The following is a 22528-nucleotide window of genomic DNA, read 5'->3' as shown; positions in this document are numbered from 1 at the left end:
AGGGACAGCCTGTTTTCTCGGCTGGGGCCTCGCCTCACAATACAGCCATCTCTCAATTATCGTGAAGGACAGTTATTTCCCCAGTCATTCCCAGCGAATGTCGCAGCTCTGCTGGGAGGGCTTCATCCCTCCAGCTGCATGGAAATTCTCTTACAGCTCCCAGGTTAAGCCCTCTAAGGGAGGACTCACCCCTCTGAGAAGAAAGCTAGGAAGTAACTGACACCGCTGGCCATCCCAGAGCCGTGAAGACTGTCCTGCCGGCCCGGGAGGAAACAGGCAGCGGAGATGTCTCCGTGACCAGTCCTGAGGTGCAGACTGGAGCCTCCCTCTCCCCACCCCCGTATCACTGGCCTTCATGGGGCAGGGCCTCTCGGGGATGTGGCCACAGCCCCGAGGCCCAGGGTGGCCCTGCTGGAGCCTTCGGCGTCCTCACTGCGCACTGCACCCACAAGGGGTCGGGATCGAGCACCTGCAGCCCCAGTGGCTGTGCTGAAAGCTGCAGGACCACTAGCAAGAACTGGCCCCGGCCATTCAGATCGCCCCCGAGCTCCCCAGAGTGACAAAACAGGAAGCCTTCCCGCTGGAGGAGACTGCGTGGACACGCAAGGAATACAGGGAACGGGCCCGCACACTCAGCCCTGACAGCCGCCCGCTCCGGCCTTGCCCACACGCAGCCCCAATCTCACCGGGAGGGTCAGTGAAGCCCCCAGTGCTGAGGAGCAGAGGTCCGTCTGTCCGCCCTTACCATATGTGTGCCAGAAGGTTCTGGGTGAGGCCCGAGTGCATGAAGATCTCCTTCACCTCCTGGCCGCTCACATAGCCATCCAAGTCCAGGTCGGTCTTCAGGAAGATCTCGTCAAATCGCATCTTGTCCGCCACCGGCACCACCCAGCTTACTGTTGGCTGAAGGGGGTTTTCAGAAGTTAGTCCTCAAGCTTTGGGGCTTCCCTAAGTGGCTCGGTGGCAAAGAATCCGCCTGCCAACACAGGAGACGTGGGCTCAATCCCTGGTTCGGGAAGACCCCAGGTGACACAGAGCAGCTAAGCCTGAGCGCCACAGCTACTCAGCCTGTGCTCCAGGAATCGCAACTACTGAAGCCCGCGCGCCTAGAGCCTGCGCTCCGCGACCAGAGAGAAGTCTGCATACTACAACCCTGCTCTCCACAACGAGAGAAAAGCAACGAAGACCAGCACAACCAAAAATAAGGAAATAAGCTTCTATTTTAAAAAAATCCTCAGGCTTTTTATCACCTACAGATATTACACTATTAAAGTCTTCTCATGCTCATTTCAGCAGAAGACCCTCCGTGAGGCGGACGGGCAGACAGGATCTCTGGTCTGTAGACGGGAAAACTGAGGCTCAGAAAGGTGAATGCTGACTCGGTCAGTCTCACCCAGTGGCCCGTCTGTGCCTCCTGCAACCCCATCACAGCGCCCTGAACCTTTGTCCCAAGAGAAAGGTGAAGGCCTAGCAGACCTATCTGCCAACAGCCCGCCCACCCCGCTGCCTGGGGCACAGGGAAAGCCGGTAACCCCTGCCAGGGGGAGGCTTCAAGCGCACCAGAGAGGACCCTCCTGACCACTCGTTCTGGAAGGCCTGTCTCCCGAGAACCGGCCTGGCGGCCAGGCCAGGCTCCCCGGCCCCCCATCTTCCACCTGTGGGTGCTCTCTGCTGCCACAGGGCCAGCCTCACGGCCCGCAGCTGCAGACCCTGCACTCCATCCTCCTTTGAGCCTGAGCCCACTCCCTGAGACACAACAGACCCCCCTGGGAGGCGTCAGCACACACAAGGCACTGCCACGCAGTGAGTGGGGCTGACGTGCAAACTGCGCCCATGGGACGGGTGGGGACGCAGAGTCTGCAGTGTTGGTGCGGGAGCCCGGGCCTCAGAGGAGCACGACCATCACCCAGGGGGAACCCAGCACCCCGGAGGGCCCTGCTGCGGCGGACGCAGCTGAGAGCCCAGTAAGGTGTTCTGACTTCGGTGGTCGGTCACCCAGCGCACGTGTGATCTCTCCTCACACCACCTGCTCAAGTCCTACACAAGAAGGGGAGATGCCAGGGTCCACCAGGGCCAGGGCAGGGCTTCCCTGGTGCCTCAGTGGTGAAGAGTTCACCTACCAAGGCAGGAGACATGGGGTCGGGGCCCCGTAACTGGCCCTCTGGGGGCCCAGGTAGGGCTTTGCTCACCTAGGGATGAGGAAAGTAGCAGGGATCGAGGAGGGGGGAGGCGTGGAGTTTGTGGGTCCACAGAGAGGCCTGCTCTCATATCTGTGATTCTACAAGCTGCCCCTATTCCTGGGGAAGGAGACACACACACCCCCACCTCTGACCCCCAACCATGGCCAGCAGTACTCCGTGTAGCCGGTGGGGTTAGCAGCATGCTCCTGGGATCCGGGGCGAGCTGCCAGACCACCAGGGGGCGGGCTGCCCCCACCAGCAACCTCAGCCTTGCTTGCTCCCTTGTCAGTGAAACACACCACACATGGCCTAACCTATGTACTTCAGAACTCTTGGCAAGAATTCTGCAGATTCAAGGTCTTGGGTCTGGGACTTCCCTGGTTGTACAGTGACTAGGAATCCACCCGCCAATGCAGGGGCCGCAGGTTCGATCCCTGATCCGGGAAGATCCCACACGCTGTGGAGCAACTGGAGCTGGTGCACCTAGAGCCCACACTCCCCAACAAAAGAGAAGCCTCCACACGAAGAGGCCTGAGCACCGCAATGAAGAGCAGCGACCCGCTTACTGCAACTAGAGGAGGCCCGCGTGCACCAACACTGAGCCCAACCAGAAATAACTAGACAGCTTTTAAAAAGGCGTCGGGTCTTGGAAAAGAGCAGCTCATGCAAGTCTAAGTCACTGGGCCCAGCCCCACCTCTCTGAGTCCGGTTCACCATCTCCTGGCTCACCCTGTCCCAGCCTTCTTCCTGTCTCAAGGACACAGGGAACGTCCCCACTTCAAAGCCTGGCCAGGCGCTGGTCCTCGGGTAGCCTCTTATCGTTCAGGTGTCAGCTCAGATGTCACCGCAGCAGGGGCCTTCCAGCTGGCACCACCTGCAGGAGGGCAACCCTTCCTCACCCGGACACTTCCAGGCCAGGCCAAGCTCTCCTTTCTCAGGACTGCTGGAGCTTCCTCAGTTTACCGGTGTAAACTAAGCTTATCATCTTAAGCTTAGTTTATCGTCTGTCTCCCCAGAGGGCAGCCCCAGAAAGTACTGGGCACAGCTGGTAGGCTGGGAAAGGTGCCTGGGCGGGGCCAGCTGTGACTGCCCTTCACTGAGAGCCACACACAACTCACCAGCCTGAGCCCATGCCTCCCTCTCCAACGGGCTCCTAGGACTAAGCCGCCTCCTCCTTATCTGGTATCTTTTTTTTTTTTTCCCAGCTCCAAGCTATGTAAGCTCCTTGAGCCTCACAAGTCAAAAACCAAGCTTTAAAGGTGTGTCACGATCACCGGAACTCCCCTGGTGGTCCACTGGCCAGGAATCCCCCCGCCAGTGCAGGGAACACGGATTCCATGCCTGGTCCAGGACGACCCCACATGCCTGGAGCAACTAAGCCCGTGCACCGCAACTGCTGAAGCCCACGTGCCGTACCGCCGGTGCTCCACCAGAGAGGCCAGCACAGCGAGAAACCCGCTCACCTCAACAGAGCAGCCCCACCTGCCGCAACCAGAGTGAGTTCATGTGCAGCAATGACGACCCAGTGCAGCCAAAACTAAATAATACTGGGCTTTTTCTCAAATGTCACTATCAAGAGACCTCACTGTCTTCTTATGCATTTCTCATTTCCACTTCCATCATTCTGCAAACACGCACGTGGTGCTGGCTGGCCTTGTCACAGCTCATCGCCTCTGAAACCACAAGTGAGGCAGAGATGTATCTCCTGTTCTTGCATGTTTCAGACAACGTCAATGGTGCCTTTTCATAAAGAGCCCCTCATGATGCTGCCAGAGGGAGAAGCATCTCTTTTGACAAATAAGGAGCTGTCCTGTGGCGAGGCGGAGCCCCCTCCTGTTTTCCTAACATGAGACGACGCCTCCCTCCATCATCTGATTACGCACCATGTGTTTACTGAGCATCAGAGCACCAGAGATTCTCCTCGATGCTGACGTTATAATCAGGAACTCACTCTGCTCTCACAAAGCTAACAGCAGAGGGCCGGGGTGAGGGGGGTACCTGAACAGACGACACATAATTAACTGCAGAACAGGCCAGGTGTGCAAGATCTAGAAGAGTGCAGGCAGAGGGTCAGCAGTGGTCACACCAGGCTTCCAGACAAGTGACCTGTGAGCAGAGGCCTTGCGATGCCGGGTGCCTCAGGGTGCAATCTGGGGGCGCACCCTCCCAGCCAAGGGTCTGCCCGAGGTAGGAGGGGCGGGGGGGTGAGCAGAGCGCCCCGAGGAGGGAGCACGCTCAGTATGTCTGGGGAAAGGTGGTGTTTATGTATAAGGGAAGGAGAAAGTTAATTCTGAAGCCCTGTTGCTCTAGTCCGAATGTCTGCGACCCCCTCAGTTCATACACCACAAGTCCTCAGCCCCAGTGTGATGGTGTTAGAAGTGGCTGGGGGCCCTCCAGGAGGTGACTGCCTCATGAGAACAGGGCCCTCGTGAACAGGATTAGTGTGCCCTTGTAAGAGGGGCCTCAGAGAGCTTCCGCACCCCTTCAGCTGTGCAAGGGCACAGCGAGAGGACAGCCATCTGTGGACCTGGAAGCGGCCCCACCAGCTCCGAGTCTGGGGGTGCCGAGAGCTCACACTTTTGTTTCCGGAAGTGAGAGACAAATCTGCTGTTTGGAAGCCACCCAGTCTACAGCACTGTCACAGCAGCCAGATGGCCTAAGCCCTGTGCTATAAAGATGTGACTTAGTCCCAGACTTTACCCTCTTGGGTCACAAATGACTCACTCCTGAGCACACTCTACTGGGACTCTACGCAGCAGTGCCAACAGCCGCTGCGAGGCGTGGCCAGCACGCAGAGGGCGCTGTACCTGTGCTTGCTTGATGCTGTGCTTGGGAGACAAGCTTCCAGTGCTGTTGAGGCTGCTGACACTGCCGTGGGAAGGCGTGGAGCGCAGGCTGTCTTTCGGTGGGGGGCTGGCGGGCAGGACGGGCACGGCCCCTGGGAACATTGTTTTCTTCCTCTTGGAGGGCGGGATGAGGGACGGGGGCAGGACGGAGGGCACGGGCTCCTTCTCGAGGGCTCGGTACACCAAGTGCATGGCCTGCGAGGACAAAAGAAGGCATCTGGGGGGCGAGGCCCAGCGCCAGGGCAGGAGGAGGGCAGCTCCTCACTGGCTCAGGCATGCCACAAAGACGGCTCTTTCTGAGGCTGTTTCAAACGGAACGAGTGAAAATAAACCTTTTCTGATGAGCTATGCCACCAATGTGTGATTTTCTAAGACGTTCATTCAATCACACAACACTGAAGTGAGTACAAAAAGAGGGACTTTCCTGGTGGCCCGGTGGTTAAAAACGCCATGATCCCATTGCTGGGGGCCTGGGTTCGATGGGACCTAAGGCCCGTGGTCTTAGGCCCATGGGACCTAGGAGCCCCCAACTACGCCGAGATCTAGCGCTGCTGCTAAAGGAGAAGAGGGCAGGAGTGCAGGGACCTGGTCAGAGAACTAAGTCCTGCACGCCACAACTAAGACCTGGGGCAGTCAAATCTATCTGAAAGAAAAGAAATATAAAAATAAAGCATGAGGGGCTTGGGTACTAGCGCTTAATGGGGACAGGGCTTTAGTTCTGCCAGGTCAAAAAGCTCTGACGACGGACGGCAATGATGGCTGCACAGCCACAGGAGTGTATCAAACCCCCAAACCTAAAAACGGCTACGATGATAAATTCTGTTACGTGTATTTTACCATGAATTAAAAAATAATAATGGACAGCCAGTGCAAAGACCAGGATGACAGAGAAACATGGGAAATGCTCGGAGAAGTTGATGTGTGCTGGGGGAAAAAACACAACTGAGTAGTGTGGGGTGTAAGGGAGTATGAACGGAATCACATGAGAAATTCATAATTTTCTTCTAAAATGTTTAAATTTAATCTAGAAGTTTAAATTTTCAAAGGCTTTATACCACAGTATAGTAAGATAGCAATAAGCTTTCATTCATTTGTATATTGTAAAATTTCATCTTAAATACATTTAAAATTCCTAGAACAGAAGATGGATATTGTTGTATTTCATTGTTTTTCTATTATTTAGGAATTCCAAGATTATTCAGTAATTTTTTTCTTTTTTTGCTGAAGTTAATCATGTGTGTGCTTTTTAGTTGCTCAATTTGTCCAACTCTTTGCAACCCCATGGACTGTAGCCCACCAGGCTCCTCTGTCCATGGGGCTTCTCCAGGCAAGAATACTGGAGTGGGTTGCCATGCCCTCCTCTAGGGGACCTTCCCAACCCAGGGATCAAACTCAGGTCTCCCTTATAGGCAGAATCCTTACCGTCTGAGCCACCAGGGAAGCCCTGAACTTAATTACTATTTATTAAAGCATTATCCTTAACTATAAGGGGCTACTTTATTCTATTTTCGTTTGACATTTAATGTAATGAGTGAATAAATGTCATAAAACGGAGAGAAAGATCAAAGATGCGAATGAAGAGGAGGGAAGGGAGAAAGAAAAAGAGGGGACGGAATGACATGGGCCCAGGGTGGGGAGATGGGGGCCCGGCAAAGTCAGCCCAGCAGGCAGCTGGGAGAAGTGGGTGGGGAGCTGCAGGGGTGTGGAGGAAGGGCAGCTGCACAGGAAGACAGCCCGTGGGACCTGAGCCCCCAACTACAGAGATCTAGCGCTGCTGCTAAAGGAGAAGAGGGCAGGAGTGCAGGGACCTGGCATGGACAGAAGCCGACACGGAAGCGTCGGGACGCTGGGTGGTCGTGTCTGCACAGACACCTGCTTCCCAGCTCTGTCTGCTGAAAGGGCCAGAGGAAGCAGTGGCACCCCAGGGACCACTGAGCACTCCAGAGCCCAGACCGTGGTCTCCAACACCCTTCTCCACTGTAAGGAACTGGGGGTCCCAGAGCAATGGCTGATAATGGAGCTGAGAGAAGGGGTACACAGCAAGAGCCGGGGACATCACATCATGCCAAAAGGAAGCAAATGCTCAAAGACTGATACAATGTGACCAAACGACAAAGGAGTTGGGCTGCAAGGAGCTCCCACTGGGCAAAATAAATCATGCGAGTAAAGGACTCTAAACCACGGAACAGAGAACAGCAGACACGTCCCTAAGTCCACTGTGACGTGAACAAATCCCTTACAGTAGAGGGCAAGCTAGAAAATGTACAAGGAACGACAGAGCCAGGAAATCCTCGAAAGGCAACGATCAGAAACCTGACTGATCCAGGTGAGACTCCTGGGAGGATGCAACAGCTAGGAGGGGAGAGGTGCGCGGGTGCAGGGTGTTCAGCCTCCACGCGTCGTCTCTCACGGAAGACCAAGCACAAAGGAAAACAGTAACTGTGGAGAGAATCCCGAAGCCTCCACCTGACCTCGATCACGGCAGAAGACGTGTGATAAGACATCACACGTCCTAGCGACGTCCTGCGCCCTGGGGAGAACAAGCATCACCCCAGTGGGGACCTGCCCCACAGAAGCACATGCCCCGCATCATCACGAGGCAGCAGACAACCCCTCACCAAGGGACGCTCTACCAACCGCTGGCCTTAAAAATGCCTACACAACCACGAGACAGGAAGACAGATGCAGGAGCTGACCTAGATTACAAGAAACAGGACTACAGACACAGGAGGCTGGAGTCTCCTTCACTATAAAGGACATTTTGGGGAACAACTGGCAAAATGTGAATGATATCCTTAAATCAGACAGCAGATTAATAAAATAATACACATAATATATATGTGTGTATATACACAAAACATCTGATATAACCTATAGTAACAGATAGTACAATAAATTACACAATGTCAGTGCCAATTTCCTGATCTTGAATTAGACAGTGGTAACTTAAGAGAATCCTCTGGCTTGGGGATAGACACACTGAAGTACTTCAGGATGAAAAGGCCCATGTCTGAGACTCTAAAATGGTTCAAAGGAAAAATTAATGTGTGTGTATATATGCCTGTATACCTTCATATGCAAATGAGAGGAGAGAGGGAGACAAGGAGTGGAAGAGGGGGAAGGAGAGAGACAGTCATTGTAGTAAAATGGCAACACTGGGAATCTGAGTGAAGATTCAAAAGAATTCTGTCAAATTAAACCCAAAGTATGTCAAAATAAACATTCTTAAAAAAATTAAACAAGAGGAATTTCTTGGCAGCCCAGCAGTTAAAGACTATGATTTTCCAATGCAGAGGACACAGGTTCCATCCTTGGTGGGGAAACAAAGATCCCACATGCCGTAAGGCATGGCCAAATAAATAAAGAAACAAACAAGGAAAAAAAAGTCCAGGATGGGAGGGAGGGAGTGTATGTGCACACCCAGCTGCTTCACTTCATTGTACGGCAGAGACTAGCACAAAACTGCAAAGCAGCTATCGTCCAATAAAAGAGAAAGAAAAAAGTCCAGAAATCCCCACACGAGTGGCACGTTTCCATCCTCAGGAGGGTGGGGAAAAGGGTCTCAGCAGGGACCTACCACCGCAAACTCATCTCTGTCCAAGTGTCCGTCCTTGTCGATGTCGCTGAGGTCCCAGACCTGCAAGGGAAGAGCAGCAAGGCTTAGTGGGGGACAGTGCCTGGGCTTCCCGCAGGCAGGAAGGGCCTGTGTGGTGGCAGGCATGCCCGCCAGAACTCACATTCTGACTGCACACCCGGGTTAAGACAAGGAGATCACAGTGCATTTGAAAACCAGTCTTCAGGTTCTCTGAAAAGCCATCATCCGATGAAGTGTTGTCAATTCCAGATCTCTTCCACCACACTGACGGTCATTTTTGCTAACAGATGACCATGGTTATAATCACGTCTAACCTGGTGTTCAATCTTTGGTTTTAGTACAGTTGTTGCTCTGAACACAAGCCCGCCCCCTGCACGTGCATGCACACTCGCACACACCCTCCCACCCACCCATGCACTTGAGTAGGACTATGGGATCTTGCCTCCTCTCCCCTATCAGTGGATGGTGACAAAGAGGCCACCAATTATGCCAGGTCAACCTAGCATCCAGAAAGGCAAGGCAGGCACGGATCAAATGCTGTGTGCTAGGGTTTCCAAAGTACAATCAAGGCATGAGCTTCCTGACCCAGGTGAGCCATCCAGGACCAGTAGGGGGGGCGGCCTGACTCAGACACCAGTGCCCAGAGCCAGGCAAAGGGCCAGGGTCCATCCACGATGCTATGGATGCTGGTACCTGGCCCCCAGTCAACCACTAGCTGCTTCAGCCCAGGGCTGCTTGTCATGTGCGGGCCCTCCTCTTCTCCTGCTGCTGCGTCCTTGGCCTGGGCCACTCCATCACTCCACAGAGGCCAGAGCCTCAGCTGGCCTCCCTGCCTCCAGTCCCGTCCCCAGGGTAACCTCAGGACCTGCCCTCGAATGCACTCTCACCCCACTGACAGCATTCAGACCCTGCTGCTCCGCCTGGCACTGGGAGCCCTGTGCCCTTAGCTGGGCCCCACACCCCAGCCCATCCTCCCGGGACTCCACCTGGACCTCTCGGACCCTCAGACTGTCCACAGCCCCCTCAAGCACATGGATGCCCTTTGAAGTGTCTGGCACTGGGCTGAGTGCTTTACGCCCATGGTCTCAGCTAAGGAAGCAGCAGCTCAGGAAGAGCAGCAGCCCCCAAAATGCAGCACGTACAGGCGTTCCTGGCCCCGCGGCCCTGCCCCACCTGGCACCATGCGTGGTGGGGCAAGGTCACCTCTGTGGAGGCCACCCTGTGCACGGGAGGGTACTGAGCAGCATCCCTGGCCTCTGCCCACCTGCTATCAGTAGCACCCAACCCAGGTGGGACAACCAAGAATGTCTCCAGACACCGCTCACCATCCCCCGTGGGTGGAACTGCCTGGTGAGAACGCCAGCCCTCCTCGGCATGCTGGGCGGCCTCTGCGTGTGCCATCGCACACCCGGCCTTCTCAACCCATCATCAGGCCCTATTCCATCCCTCTGGAGGCTACAACCCAGGGGCATCTCCTCTAGGCAGTCTTCCCTGCCTGCCCTGAACCCCCCCCCGCTCAGACGGGTCAGGTACCGCCCTTTCTACTACTGTCCCCACTAAGCAGAACTGTGATTATCAAAGAGGCAATGGTGGGGTCGGGGAGCACCAGGGAAAAGCGAGGGCTCTGGGACCACCAGGACCTCATTCCCTTCTCCATGAAACCCTGAGCAACCGACTGCCCATTCTCAAGGATCCCATCTCCTCATACGGAAAATGAAGGACTTCCCTGGCGGGCCTGTGGTTAAGACTCTGTGCTCCCAGTGAAGGGGGCACTGGTTCAAGACCCACTCAGGGAAGATCCACGTGCTGTATCTCAAAAAAAAAAAGAAGAAAACGAAAGTGACACCATCCATAACACCATCCATAACAAAGTAGTAGCAAGTTACTCAGTGACTTCATTCCTACAAAGCCCTAGAACAGCGTCTAGGCACATACTAAGCCCTCAATAAATAAATACTAGGATCTTAACTATTACTTACTTATTTGACCTCCAGGAGTGTGAGGTGAGGTGAGGTGAGGTGAAGTCGCTCAGTCGTGTCCGACTCTTTGCGACCCCATAGATTGTAGCCTACCAGGCTCCTCCGTCCATGGGATCTTCCAAGCAAGAGTACTGGAGTGGGTGGCCATTTCCTTCTCCAGAGCTTCTTCCCAACCCAGGGATCGAACCCGGGTCTCCCACATTGTAGGCAGACGCTTTACTGTCTGAGCCACCAGGGAAGCCTATTAATAATTCTATCCCCCTCTTCCCAGTGCTCAGCACAAGGCTGGTGCAAAGTAGACTCCAAAAAAAGGTTCCAAATGACTAAATGGATACCCAATGTGTACGTGCAGGGGTGCACAGATGAATGAGCGTGCAGAGATGCAAGGACGGATGCCTGAGTGCACCGATGTGCACATGCATAGATGGATGGGTGCATGGACGTGCAGGCACGCACGCACGGACGTGTAGGTGTGTGGGCCTGGAGGCGTGCATAACACGGGGAAACGGGTGCACATGTGGGTTGGTGTTTGGAAGGAGGGAGAGAACGACAGAAGAGCCGAGAAGTGACCCCTGTGGAGAAAACCTGGTGCCAGGGTAGAAGGTCTGCAGCCCCACCCTCCCAAGCTGTGGCTCCCCTCCTAATAAGGCACACCCCACTTCTGTCCATCTCCTTGCCCTGTGCACGACCTGGCTTTACAACACCATCACAGCCAATGGTCAAGTACTTTGAAGAACTGCCAAATAAAGGTACACCCTGTGCAGGAGCAGATCACGCCATCCTGCCTGACAAAAATCACTGGTGATCACTGTGGGTCCCCCTCACAGGTCTCCATCTACACCACACCACGACCAAGAAGACAAAGGGATCTGTGAGATCCCCTTATTCTTAGTGGCCTCATTTCCAAACAAAGTCTTATCTGGGTGCTATGAAAAGGGGCCAGAATCTGCAAATGTGCGACTCAAACAGGGACGTTACTAGGTGAATCCACGTGGGCAGGAATCTGCCCCTTTCCGCACGGTTCTCCCAAATGTCACGAGCCTGACCCACAGCTGTGGCCTAGGGCAGCAGGGACCTTGCTCTGTCCTCCTGCTCTAGGTCTGCACCTGCCACATCAGCAGTTCCATCCAGAGGACAACATCCATCCCCCTCGATCCAGAGTGGCACAGAGACAGCCACCACAGAACTGGGTTATGTGCACAGGGCAGACGTGAGGGGCCATAACCAAATCTCAGAAGGAAAACAGTCAGGTTTAGAGAGCTGCATCTAAAAAAACTTGCAGGGACTTCCCTGGTGATCCAGTGGCTAAGATTCCGTGCTTCCACTGCAAGGGGCACAGGCCTGATCCCTGATTGGGGGATGAAGATCCCGCATGCCGTGCAGTGCAGCCAAAAAATAAAATTTTAAATACTTGTGTTTCATAGGAACAAAACTGAGGCTTTAAAATAAAGCGAGGGGGGGAGGGGGAGGGGGGAGGGGGAAGGGGAGAGGGGGGAGGGCGGGGGGGGGGAATGCATAAAATTTTATCTAAACTTGCAGCAGAACTGAAAGTACCTTTACCTTAGGTTCACAGGAAGGAAAAAAAAAAAAAAAGAAAGGAAATACAGACATACATGACCATACTCCTGCCCTAGAGTTCTGGGTTCAAGTCCAGCTTGGCCTGTCCTCAGCCCTGGGCGGCGAGAGCATCTTTGAGGTTGCCACCCCACGCGTGCTGGGGAGCCTCTGTGAGCTGCACCCCGTGAGGCCCCGAACCAGCCCACATGCAGTGACTACTCCATCCACGGCAGCTCCTGTGAAAACTGATGGTGCACGGCTGTGCCGTAGGCCTTGCGGTGTCGGGGGAGGTGGCGGGGTGGCATACCAACCAGATTCAGCAGTAGTGCCCTGGGTGAGAGAACCACTTACCCTGCCCAGGACATCAAGAGGCAGCTTTGAGTTCATGAGAACTGGCTTGACTTTGTCTCCAGACAGCAAACCATTGACAGGTAAGAGGCTTTCAAAAATTCCATCAAATTTTGCCTTTTCTTCTACCTAGTTGGAAAGAAACAGCCTGAGTGAGGGGAAAAGTATGAGTGTCCAGAATGAGCCCTGACCTTGAAGCTGACTGAAAGTGGGCAAGGATCCAGCACTGGGCTCACCTAAGAGCATAGGACAGTCTCCCTGCACTTCCAAAGTAAAGTCTAGGCAGAAGGACACAGGCCTCGAGTGACTACGGATATGGTGGCAAAGGTCAGCAGGGGAGAGAGGAGCCTGGCAGACTACAAGGTCATGGAGTCACAAGAGTCGGACGTGACTTAGTGACTAAACCACCACAGAAGCAACCCGAGGCAATCCAGGGACTCAACCCTATCAAAATATCAATGGCATTTCTCACAGAATGAGAACAAGTAATTTTAAAATTTGTATGGAATTGCAAAAGACTTCAAATAGCCAAAAGAGTCTCGAGAAAAAAGGCAGAGCTGGAAATATCAAGCTCCTTAAACTCAGACTATACTACATAGCTACAGTCATCAAAACAGTATCCTACTGGTTCAAAAACAGACCCAAAGATCAAAGGAACACAACAGGGAGCCCAGAAATAAAGCCATACACTTATGCTCAGTTAATCTAAGACAAACGAGGCAGGAACATACACTGGAGAAACGGCAGTGCATTCAGTAAGTGGTGCTGGGGAAACTGGGCAGCTACATGTGAAAGAATGAAACCAGAACGTTGTCTTGCACCACATACAAAAATATGCTCAAAGTGGATTAAAGACCTAAGTGTAAGACCAGAAAACCCCTAAAAGAAAACATAGGCACAACACTCATTGATATAAATCGTGGCGATATTTCTTAGGATCTGTCTCCTAAAGCAAACAAAAGCAAAAAGAAAGAAATGGAACCCAATTAAAAGCTTTTGCACAGCACAGAAAACCATCAGCAAAACAAGAAGGCCTCTGCAGATGGGAGCAGATGGGAGTGGAGCACCTCTCTCTCCACAGACGCATCAGGAGAGCGTCTTCACATGCGGAAGGTCTTGCAGAAAACAGCTGAGTACGGGCAGGAGGCCCTGACCACCGGAAAGGAGCACACAGACTCAAGACCCAGCACCTCCCAACTGCCGGGAGCACCCAGCGCAGGGTGCCTCACCCAAATAAGGACCAAGGCAAGCACACAAACCCAGTCATCAGCAGACAGGCTTCCCCCAGACGCCCCAAAACACACTCACATAGCCCTGTCACCCCCTCCCACCAGAACACATGCACAAGCCCCTGCCGACGCAAAGCCTACACAGGCCACTGGACCAGCCTCACCACCGAGGGCAGAGACCAGACCTGAGAGGAACTATGACCCTCTAACCGCAGGAGAGGAGACCTCAAACACAGCAAGCTAGACAAAATGAAAAGGTGAGAAATACTGTGCAAATGAAGGGATGAGGTAAAAACTCACACGACCAAATAAGAGGAAATAGGTAAACTACCTGAAAAAGAATTCAGAGTAACGTTAGCAAAGATGATCCCAAATCTCAAAAATAGAATGGGGAAAATGCAAGAATCATTTAACACACTTAACAAGGACCTAGAAGAGATAAAGAAAAAGCAAACAGTGATGAACAACACAATTACTGAAATTAAAGATACTCTAGAAGGAATCAATAGCAGAATAACTGAGGCAGAAGAATGGATAAGTGAGGTGGAATGGTGAAAATTCCACCTCAGAATGGTGGAAATAACTGCTAAAGAGCAGTATAAAGAAAAAAATAATGAAAAAAACTGAGGACAGTCTCAGAGACCTCTGAAGCACTATCAAATGCACCAATATTCAAATTATAGAGGTCCGAGAAGAAGAGAAAAAGAAAAGTGTCAAGAGAAAAATTTTGGAAAGATTATAGTTGAAAGCTTCCCCAACATAGGAAAGGAATAAGAAAGTCCATCAAATCCAAGAAACACAGAGAGTCCCATACAGGATAAACCCAAGGAGAAACACACTGAGACCTTTATTAATCAAACTAACAAACTAGACACAAAAGAAATATGAAAAGCAGTAGGTAATATACTTGCTGCTTTTGGAAACCCCATATGATTAACAGCTGATCTTTAAGGAGAAACTCTGCAGGCCAGAAGGGCGTGGCAGGATACACTTTGGGTAAATGAAAGGGGAAAATCTACAACCAAGATTACTCTACCCAGCAAGGATCTCATTCAAAACTGACAGAGAGATCAAAAGCTTTAATGGCAAGCAGAAGGAAAGCAATTCAGTAGCACCAAATAAGCTTTACAACAAAGCTAAAGGGACTTCTATAAGCAGGAAACACAAGAGAAGAAGTCCTACAAAAACAAACCCAAAATAATAAAATGCTAATAGGAACACACATATCAGTAATTACTTAAAATGTAAACTGATTAAACACTCCAACCAAAGACACCAACTGGCTGAATGGATACAAAAACAAGACCCATATATATGCTGTCTACGAGAGACCCGCTTCAGACCTAGAGACACAGGTAGTCTGAAAATGAGAGGATGGGGAAAGATATTCCATGCAAATGGAAATCAAAACAAAGCCAGAGCAGTAATTCTCATTATCAGACAAAACAGACCTTAAAATAAACAATATTGCAAGAGATAAGGGCACTACATAATGATCAGGGGATCGATCCAGAAAGAAGACCTAACAATTGTAAATACTGATGCAACCAACATAGGAGTGTGCTCAGCCCTGTCGGTCGTGTCCAGCTGTTTGTGACCCTATGGACTGTAGCCCACCAGGGTCCTCAGTCCATGGAATTCTCTGAGCAAGAATTCTGGAGTGGCTTGCCATTCTCTTCTCCAGGGGATCCTTCTGATCCAGGGATCAAACCTACGTCTCCTGCATTGCAGGCAGATTCTCTACCACTGAGCCACCAGGGAAGCCAAATACATAAGGCAAACACTAACAGACCTAAAAAGGGAAATCAACAGTAACACCATAACGGTGGGTGACTTTAACACCCCCACTTACACCAATGGACAGATTATCCACAGAGAAGATGAATAAGAAAACACAAGCCTTAAATGACACATTAGGCCAGACAGACCTAATTGATATCTTCAGGGTATTTATCCAAACGCAGAAGAATACACTTTCTTCTCAAATGCCACATGGAACATTCTCCAAGATAGATGACATCTTGGGTCACAAATCAAGCCTTGGTAAATTTAAGAAAACTGAAGTTGTATCAAGCATCTTTTCTGAGTAGAACACTATGAGCCTAGATACCAATTAGGGAAATCTAGGGGAAAAAAATGTAAAAAACACAAACACGTGGAGATTAAACAATATGCTTCTAAATAACCAACAGGTTACTGAAGAAGTCAAGGAGGAAATTTTAAAAAGAACTAAAAAAAAAGTGGCAAAGAAAACACGATGACCCAAAACCTATGGGGAACAGCAAAAGCAGCCCTACAGGGAAGCCTAGGGCAATACAGCTCCACCTCGAGAAACAAGAACACCAAACAGACAGCGTTACCTCACACCTAAAGCAACGGGGAAAAGAACAAAAGAGCCCAAAGCTACCAGAAGGAAAAAAATCATAAAGATCAGAGCAGAAATAAACGAAAAAGAAATGGAGGAAACAATAGCAAAGATCAGCGAAACTAAAAGCTGGTTCTCTGAGAAGATAAACAAAATTGACAAATCATTATCCAGGATCACCAAGGAAAAAAGGGGAAGACTAAAATCAATACAATTAGAGATGAAAGGTTGCCTATGAATGGAGTAAGAGATTTGGAAATGGTTTACCTGATAAGGGGTTAATATCTAAAAACATACAGAGAACTCGTTCAACTCAGTACCAAAACCCAAACAACCTGATTAAACAATGGGCAGAGGATCTGAACAGACATGTTTCCAAACAAGTATTACAGATGGCCGGCAGACACATGAAAAGATGCTCAATGTCATCATCAGGGAAATGCAAATCACAGCCACAATGGGGTATCACCTCACACCTGTCCGAATGGCTACAGACAGAAAGACAACAAACAACAGATGTTCGTGTGAGTGTGGAAACAGCCTTGTGCACGGCTGGCAGGATCATAAAATGGCCCAGCCACGATCGGAAACAGTATGGAAGTTCCTCAACAAATTAGAACAATCATACAATCCAGCAATTCCACTTCTGGGTATTTCTCCAGAGAAAATGGAAGCCCTAACTGGAAAAGGCATGATCCCTATGTCCACTACAGCATTGTTTACAACAGCCAAGACACGGAAGCAACCCAAGTGTCCATCGATAGAAGACTGGAAAGAAAATGTGGCGGGGGCTTCCCTGGGGGCTCAGTGGTGAGCAGTCTGCTTGTCAACGCGGAAGACACGGGTCCGATCTCTGATCCAGAAGACCTCACACACTGCACACGTGCCTGCACAGCTACTGTGCCTGTACTCTTGAGCCCAGGAGCCCCAACTACTGAGTCCACATGCGGCCACAACTGAAGCCCATGTGCCCCAGAGCTCGTACTCCCAACACAAAGCCACCACGGTGAGAGGCCTGCACCCCGCAACTAGAGGGTGAGCCTCCACTCAGCGCAACGAGAGCAAAGCCCGTGCAGCAGTGAAGACCCAGCACAGGCAGCAATTAAGAAAATCTTTTTTTTTAAAGATGTGGTGTGTATACACACACACACACACACATACATATACACAATGGAATTATTACTCATTCAAAAAAAAAGAAATCTTGCCATTCATGACAACATGGATGGATCTAGAGGGCTTCGTGCCAGATGAAAGCAGACAGAAAAAAAGAAATACCACATGACCTCACTTACACGTGGAGTCTAGGAAACAAAACAGAATGAAAACCCTCTTAGACACAAAGAAGAAACGGGTGGTTCCCAGAGGGGCAGGGGTGGAAGGCTGGGCAAACAGCGGAAAGGAATTAAAGCGTGCACACGTCAAGGCACGAAACACATGAGCCAGGGGACGCAACACACAGCACAGGAATACAGCGACACTGTAGTGACTTTACATGCAGACAGAGGCTTCCTGGGCTCACCATGGTGACCAGCTCACCAACACATGCAAGCGCCAAATCGCTGTCAACACTGACCCGACACTGAGACTGAAACTAACAATGCTGCACATCAGCTGTAGTTCAGCTTTAAAACCAGCTAAGACCGTGAATCGGGGCTTCCCAGGTAGCTCAGGGGTGAAGGGGCCACCTGCCAGTGCAGGAGGCACAGGAGACTCGGGTTCCATCCCTGGGTCGGGAAGATCCCCTGGAGGAGGAAATGGGGGCCCACTCCCGTCTTCCTGAGAGGATAACCCCGTGGACAGAGGAGCCTGGTGGGCCACAGTTCATGGGGTCACACAGTCGGACACGACTGAGCACGCCTGCACGCAAGTCAGTGAATGCGGGGTGTGTATTTTAGCGCAATTCAAAAGAAAGAAACTGCAATCAGAACACAAGCAGACACTGTGCGCGGAGTCGCCGTCAGCACTGAGAAGCCCACCTCCCTCCCTGCGTCTGCCGGGAGCGCGGAACTCTCCACAGATCTGCCAGACTTGCCAGCTCTGGCTTCAGGAAGCCCGGGGACCTTCACGACAGAAAAGATCGCTAACACTGGTCACTGATCTCTGAAGGGACTCGAAGCTCTCTGCCCCATTACAGCACCACTCCTTCCCCGACTCCCCTCTTCAAGGCCTCACAGGCTCCTCGGCCACCAGCTCCTCTCTTGAGGACTCAACACAGCCCCTGCTGGAAAGGGGCTGAAATGGACCGTCTTTCACAATGAAGCAGAAGCTCTTCAAAGTAGATGCCCTGCAAGTGGACCACACAGAAAGAAGTCCTTCGGAACTATGATCTCGGTTGGCCAAGTGCCTGACTTATCACAGAGCCAACTCCTTGCCCCTGGGTCAGCTGAGGCCTCCCCGCCCTGTCCCTGCACAGACCTCTCCCCGGGTTCCCTCCTTGAACCCTTCCAACCCTTTAAAGGACAAAACCACCTGGGGCTGGGAGGCGTCTTTTTTTTAATTTACTTTTAATTGGAGGATAATTGCTTTACAATGTGGTATTGGTTTCTGCCATAAGTATACATATATCCCCTCCCTCTTAAGCCTCCGCCTGCCCCACCCGCTCCCAACCCTCTAGGCCATCAGGGCGCACCGCGCTGAGCTTGTTATACACCTGTTTCTCTTTCACACACGGCAGTGCACACAGTCAGTGCCACTCTCCCAGTTAATCCCACCCTCTCTTCCCTTCGCTCTGTCCACAAGCCCGTTCTCCACGTCTGCGTCTCTATCCCTGCCCTGCAAATAGGTTCATCACTACCATTTTTCTAGATTCCATACATATGCATTAATACACGGCATCTGTTTTCCTTTCTGACTTACTTCACTCTGTATGACAAGGTTCTGGGTTCATCCACCTCACTTCAACTGAATAGAGGTGTCTATTCGATGGCAGAACTGCTATTAATGCTGGTATTTAAGCCAAATAAAACTGAGGCAACGTAACAACAGTGACCTGGGAGGAGTCTCATTGGGAGACCATCTGAGTCACACACAAATTGCCTTCAGGAGTAATTCTGCACTTTTTAAGAGACACGTCACTCATTTCTTTTCTTTCTAGAAGCAGTAACACAGCTCTGTGGCCTTAACATCCTGTCTTTAAAGGAACACTACAAGTGGTGAGGAAGTTTTTCAAAAAGCAATGACAGCAACAGAAAGGAAAGAACTGCAAGCATAAACTGGCTGGAAGTAAGGGAGAAAGCTATGAAGACATCCTGCAAGTCTTCACGCTTCGGAGTTCTCACGATTTCTCCTCCTATCCTGATTAACCCACCCAGGCAGCAAAATCACAGAACATGACCTAGAAACACAAGGTCTCCACTATGAAAATTTCAGAATGCAACATCTGCCTGCCTTAGTAGGCAACAACACCCAGTTACAGGAAAAGGTGATGGTTTTTTGCAAAAGACTCTAATTTGGAAAAGTATTTCCAAATTCTGTGGCACAGTCACTCTGAAACAAAGTGGATGATACAACCATCCTATGAAATGTGCTGAATGTCATAAATGACTAAAACGAGCGCATGTGAAAGGCAGCTGAGGGGGGCGCCTGGCCCGGGCACTTACCCTCACAGCCCAGTGGGCCTCTGCAGAAGGTGGCGTGACCATCAGCGGGCTGCTGCTGTCGTGCTGAGGAGAAAGAGAAACAGTCCACTGTAGCTGGCACCGAATTCTACTACAGGAGCACGTGTTCATTGTAAGGATATCCATTTCACAGTGCTTTCAAAAGGGAGAAAGATCTCAGAAAGGTAAACACAGAATTACCACATCACTCAGCAATTCTCCTCCTAGGTACAGACCCAAAAGAACGGAAAACAGGTGCGCAAACAATTCCTGGTACGTGAATTACTATGTCCACCGACAGCCGAATGGACCAACACCACGAGGCAGACCCCAGAATGCGCTCTTGCTCGGTTGTGGAAAGGCATGGAGTACCGACACAGGCTGCAGAGCGGATGAACCCTGAGAATGCCACGCTGAGTGAGAGAAGCAAGACGCACGTGTCTACACAGTGCAGAGACAGAAAGCGGAGCAGCGCTGCCAAGGGCTGGGGGCAGGGTGGGGGCGCAGAAAGGAGAATGATTGCTTCATGGGCGCACGGTTTCCTTTGGGGGACTACGGCAACGTTCTGGGGCAGACAGACGAGATGGGCACACAATGCTGTGGATGCACTACGCAGCACCCAGTGGTCCATTTCTAAAACCAGTTTCAGATTATGTGGATCTCCCCGCAATTAAAAAAAATTAGAAAGAGAAAACATGGAGAGAGACACGAACAGATAAATTAGACAAGCGTGGAGGTTCCTGACACTTACAAATTTAGGCGGTGGCGTGTTCAGATTCAGGTTGCTCAAGGCGACTTCGTGGCCACTCTGTGCACAGGCCACCAGTCTCAGTGCAACATAGAAACCCTGCAAATCCAAGAGAGGGGGACGCATAAACCCCACCCCGCTGGCAGCGGTGCTGGAGGCGCTGTCTGCAGTCAGGGGGTTTGGGGGACGAGGGTTTCATTTCGCTTCAGCAGGGGAGCCCACACATGCTCAGGTCTCTTATAGACTCAAGTAGAACCGGTCTCACCCTGGGAGCACTTTTTAAATGAATGTGCTAAAACAGACTTAGCCCATTGCTTTCTGAATGCTATAAAATTTCAAATAGGTACATTTTCAGAAACAATGAGCCCTCAACATATAGGAAATGCTAGCATGTACAGTTTTAAGTCTAAACGGTGGTTCAAATATGCACTGGCTTTTTAGAAATGGTTTGGAATAGACACAGCTGTTTGGGACTTGACAGTCATGATTCGGTAGATCCCCCTGGCCTCGCTGAACAGAGCATCCCCCACTCACCCCCCGTTCCCCAGTGGCCAGACGTGGACTTCATCTCCCACACAGGGACAAAGGGGCCTTGCCTCCTCCTCACCCTCCTCCGAAGCGAAGACTGGCCATGCCACAGGCTTAGGGGACTTGTGCAGGATCACCTAGTTTTTCTAAATTGATCAACAGGCCTAAGAACATGGATTCTTTTTAATGCTATAAACACAATTATAGTTTTAAAATCTTCTTCATAGAAATGTGAGCACCAGAGCGGCCTTTCTCAGGCTGATGTCTACAGAATGTCCGTGTAGCATGTAGAGAAATGGGGACATCAGTAAAGTTAGAAGAAGTGCATTCAGCAAAGATACCAGGGTTCTCAGGGCTTCCTTGGTGGTCCAGTGATTAAGCCGCCACACTCCCGATGCAGGGGGCAGGGGTCTGATCACTGGTCAGGGAACTAAGATCCCACATGCCACGTGCTGCAGCCAAAAACTTCTTAAAAAGAGAAATAAAACAGGGTTCATTTCCACAAAGGTCCTCTGAACCCTTAACACACAAACGTGCGCTATGAATCTCAAGCAAGGGAAGGGAAGCATATGGCGCTTACTCCACAGGTCGGATCATGGACAGTGATCCACACCCCTTGGAACAGAGTTTGGGGAAAGACTGAACTAAAATACGACCAGTTAAAAATCATAAGTACTAGCTTCGCAGGTGGCGCAGTGGTGAAGAATCCAACTGCCAATACACAGGAAGTCTAAAGTACTATAAGATTCCACTTACGGAATCTTCTCAAAATGACGGGATTACATCACAGAAGGGACCAGTGGTTGCCAGGTTCAGGGCGTGACGCCCAGTGGGCAGCATGAGGGGGACTCTTCGGGGGCGGCGAGAATGTTCTAATCCTGACAGTGGCGGTGGTTACTTGAATCCATGCAAGTGATACAATTACACAGAATTCTATACACCAGAGACCAAAACCACACCAACGCGCCTATGAACGTGGTCAGCTCTGCGTTAGGCCTCTGGTCTAGCGTCACGTGGACCTGAGCACCGCGCTTCGGGGAGAGCAGGGAAAGGACGCACAGGAACAATCTCCACTATTTTCTGCAACCTCCCTGAGAGTCTGAAGTTACAGAACATTTGGAAAACACCTGGATCACTTGTAACCACACAAATTATTAAAAAGATTATGCTAACCAGGAAACACGGCTCCAAGAGTTCAAGAGCTCTTTATTTTGAAATGAAACCTTGCCGCTTTAACAGTCTGAGGGACCCACTTATGTCTGGTGACACCTGTCAGTGGCAACAACAAGGGAGGAAGTGCAGAGGTGACCTGGCCTGGGAGCTCTGGCCCCGCCCCTCCACTTACTCGGTGTGCACATGTATGTACCTGTTTGTCCAAGTACCCTTTACCTTCTGGGTCGGCCAAGTCCCATATCTGTGGAAACACAAAAGGGCTCATGAGTGTGACCGCCGATCACTTCCTCAGCAAACAGGAGCCATCGTCGCCACTCACCGACACACGTGAGCCTTATGAATAGGCCCCAGCAGCCAGACGCAGACGAGGGGAATGGCCTG

At 51.2% G+C, this 22528-nt stretch overlaps 1 protein-coding gene across 8 annotated transcripts in view; it reads right to left on the bottom strand.

Moving 5' to 3' along the window:
- EPS15L1 (epidermal growth factor receptor pathway substrate 15 like 1) overlaps positions 1 to 22528 on the bottom strand; it is a 94238-nt gene that overhangs the window by 57541 nt on the left and 14169 nt on the right. For all 8 annotated transcript variants that reach the window (XM_052642633.1, XM_052642634.1, XM_052642636.1 and 5 more), the window contains exons 4-10: positions 22341 to 22388; positions 20450 to 20545; positions 19702 to 19764; positions 12509 to 12634; positions 8604 to 8663; positions 4988 to 5221; positions 746 to 903 (exon numbers count right to left, since the gene is read on the bottom strand). In XM_052642633.1, coding sequence (XP_052498593.1) covers positions 746 to 903; positions 4988 to 5221; positions 8604 to 8663; positions 12509 to 12634; positions 19702 to 19764; positions 20450 to 20545; positions 22341 to 22388 — 785 coding nt within the window. The remainder of the gene's footprint in view (positions 1 to 745; positions 904 to 4987; positions 5222 to 8603; positions 8664 to 12508; positions 12635 to 19701; positions 19765 to 20449; positions 20546 to 22340; positions 22389 to 22528) is intronic.

Source organism: Budorcas taxicolor, chromosome 7 (genome assembly GCF_023091745.1).
Source record: "Budorcas taxicolor isolate Tak-1 chromosome 7, Takin1.1, whole genome shotgun sequence".
NCBI classification, from domain to species: Eukaryota; Metazoa; Chordata; class Mammalia; order Artiodactyla; family Bovidae; genus Budorcas; species Budorcas taxicolor.
This window is presented reverse-complemented; position numbering and strand designations above follow the sequence as displayed.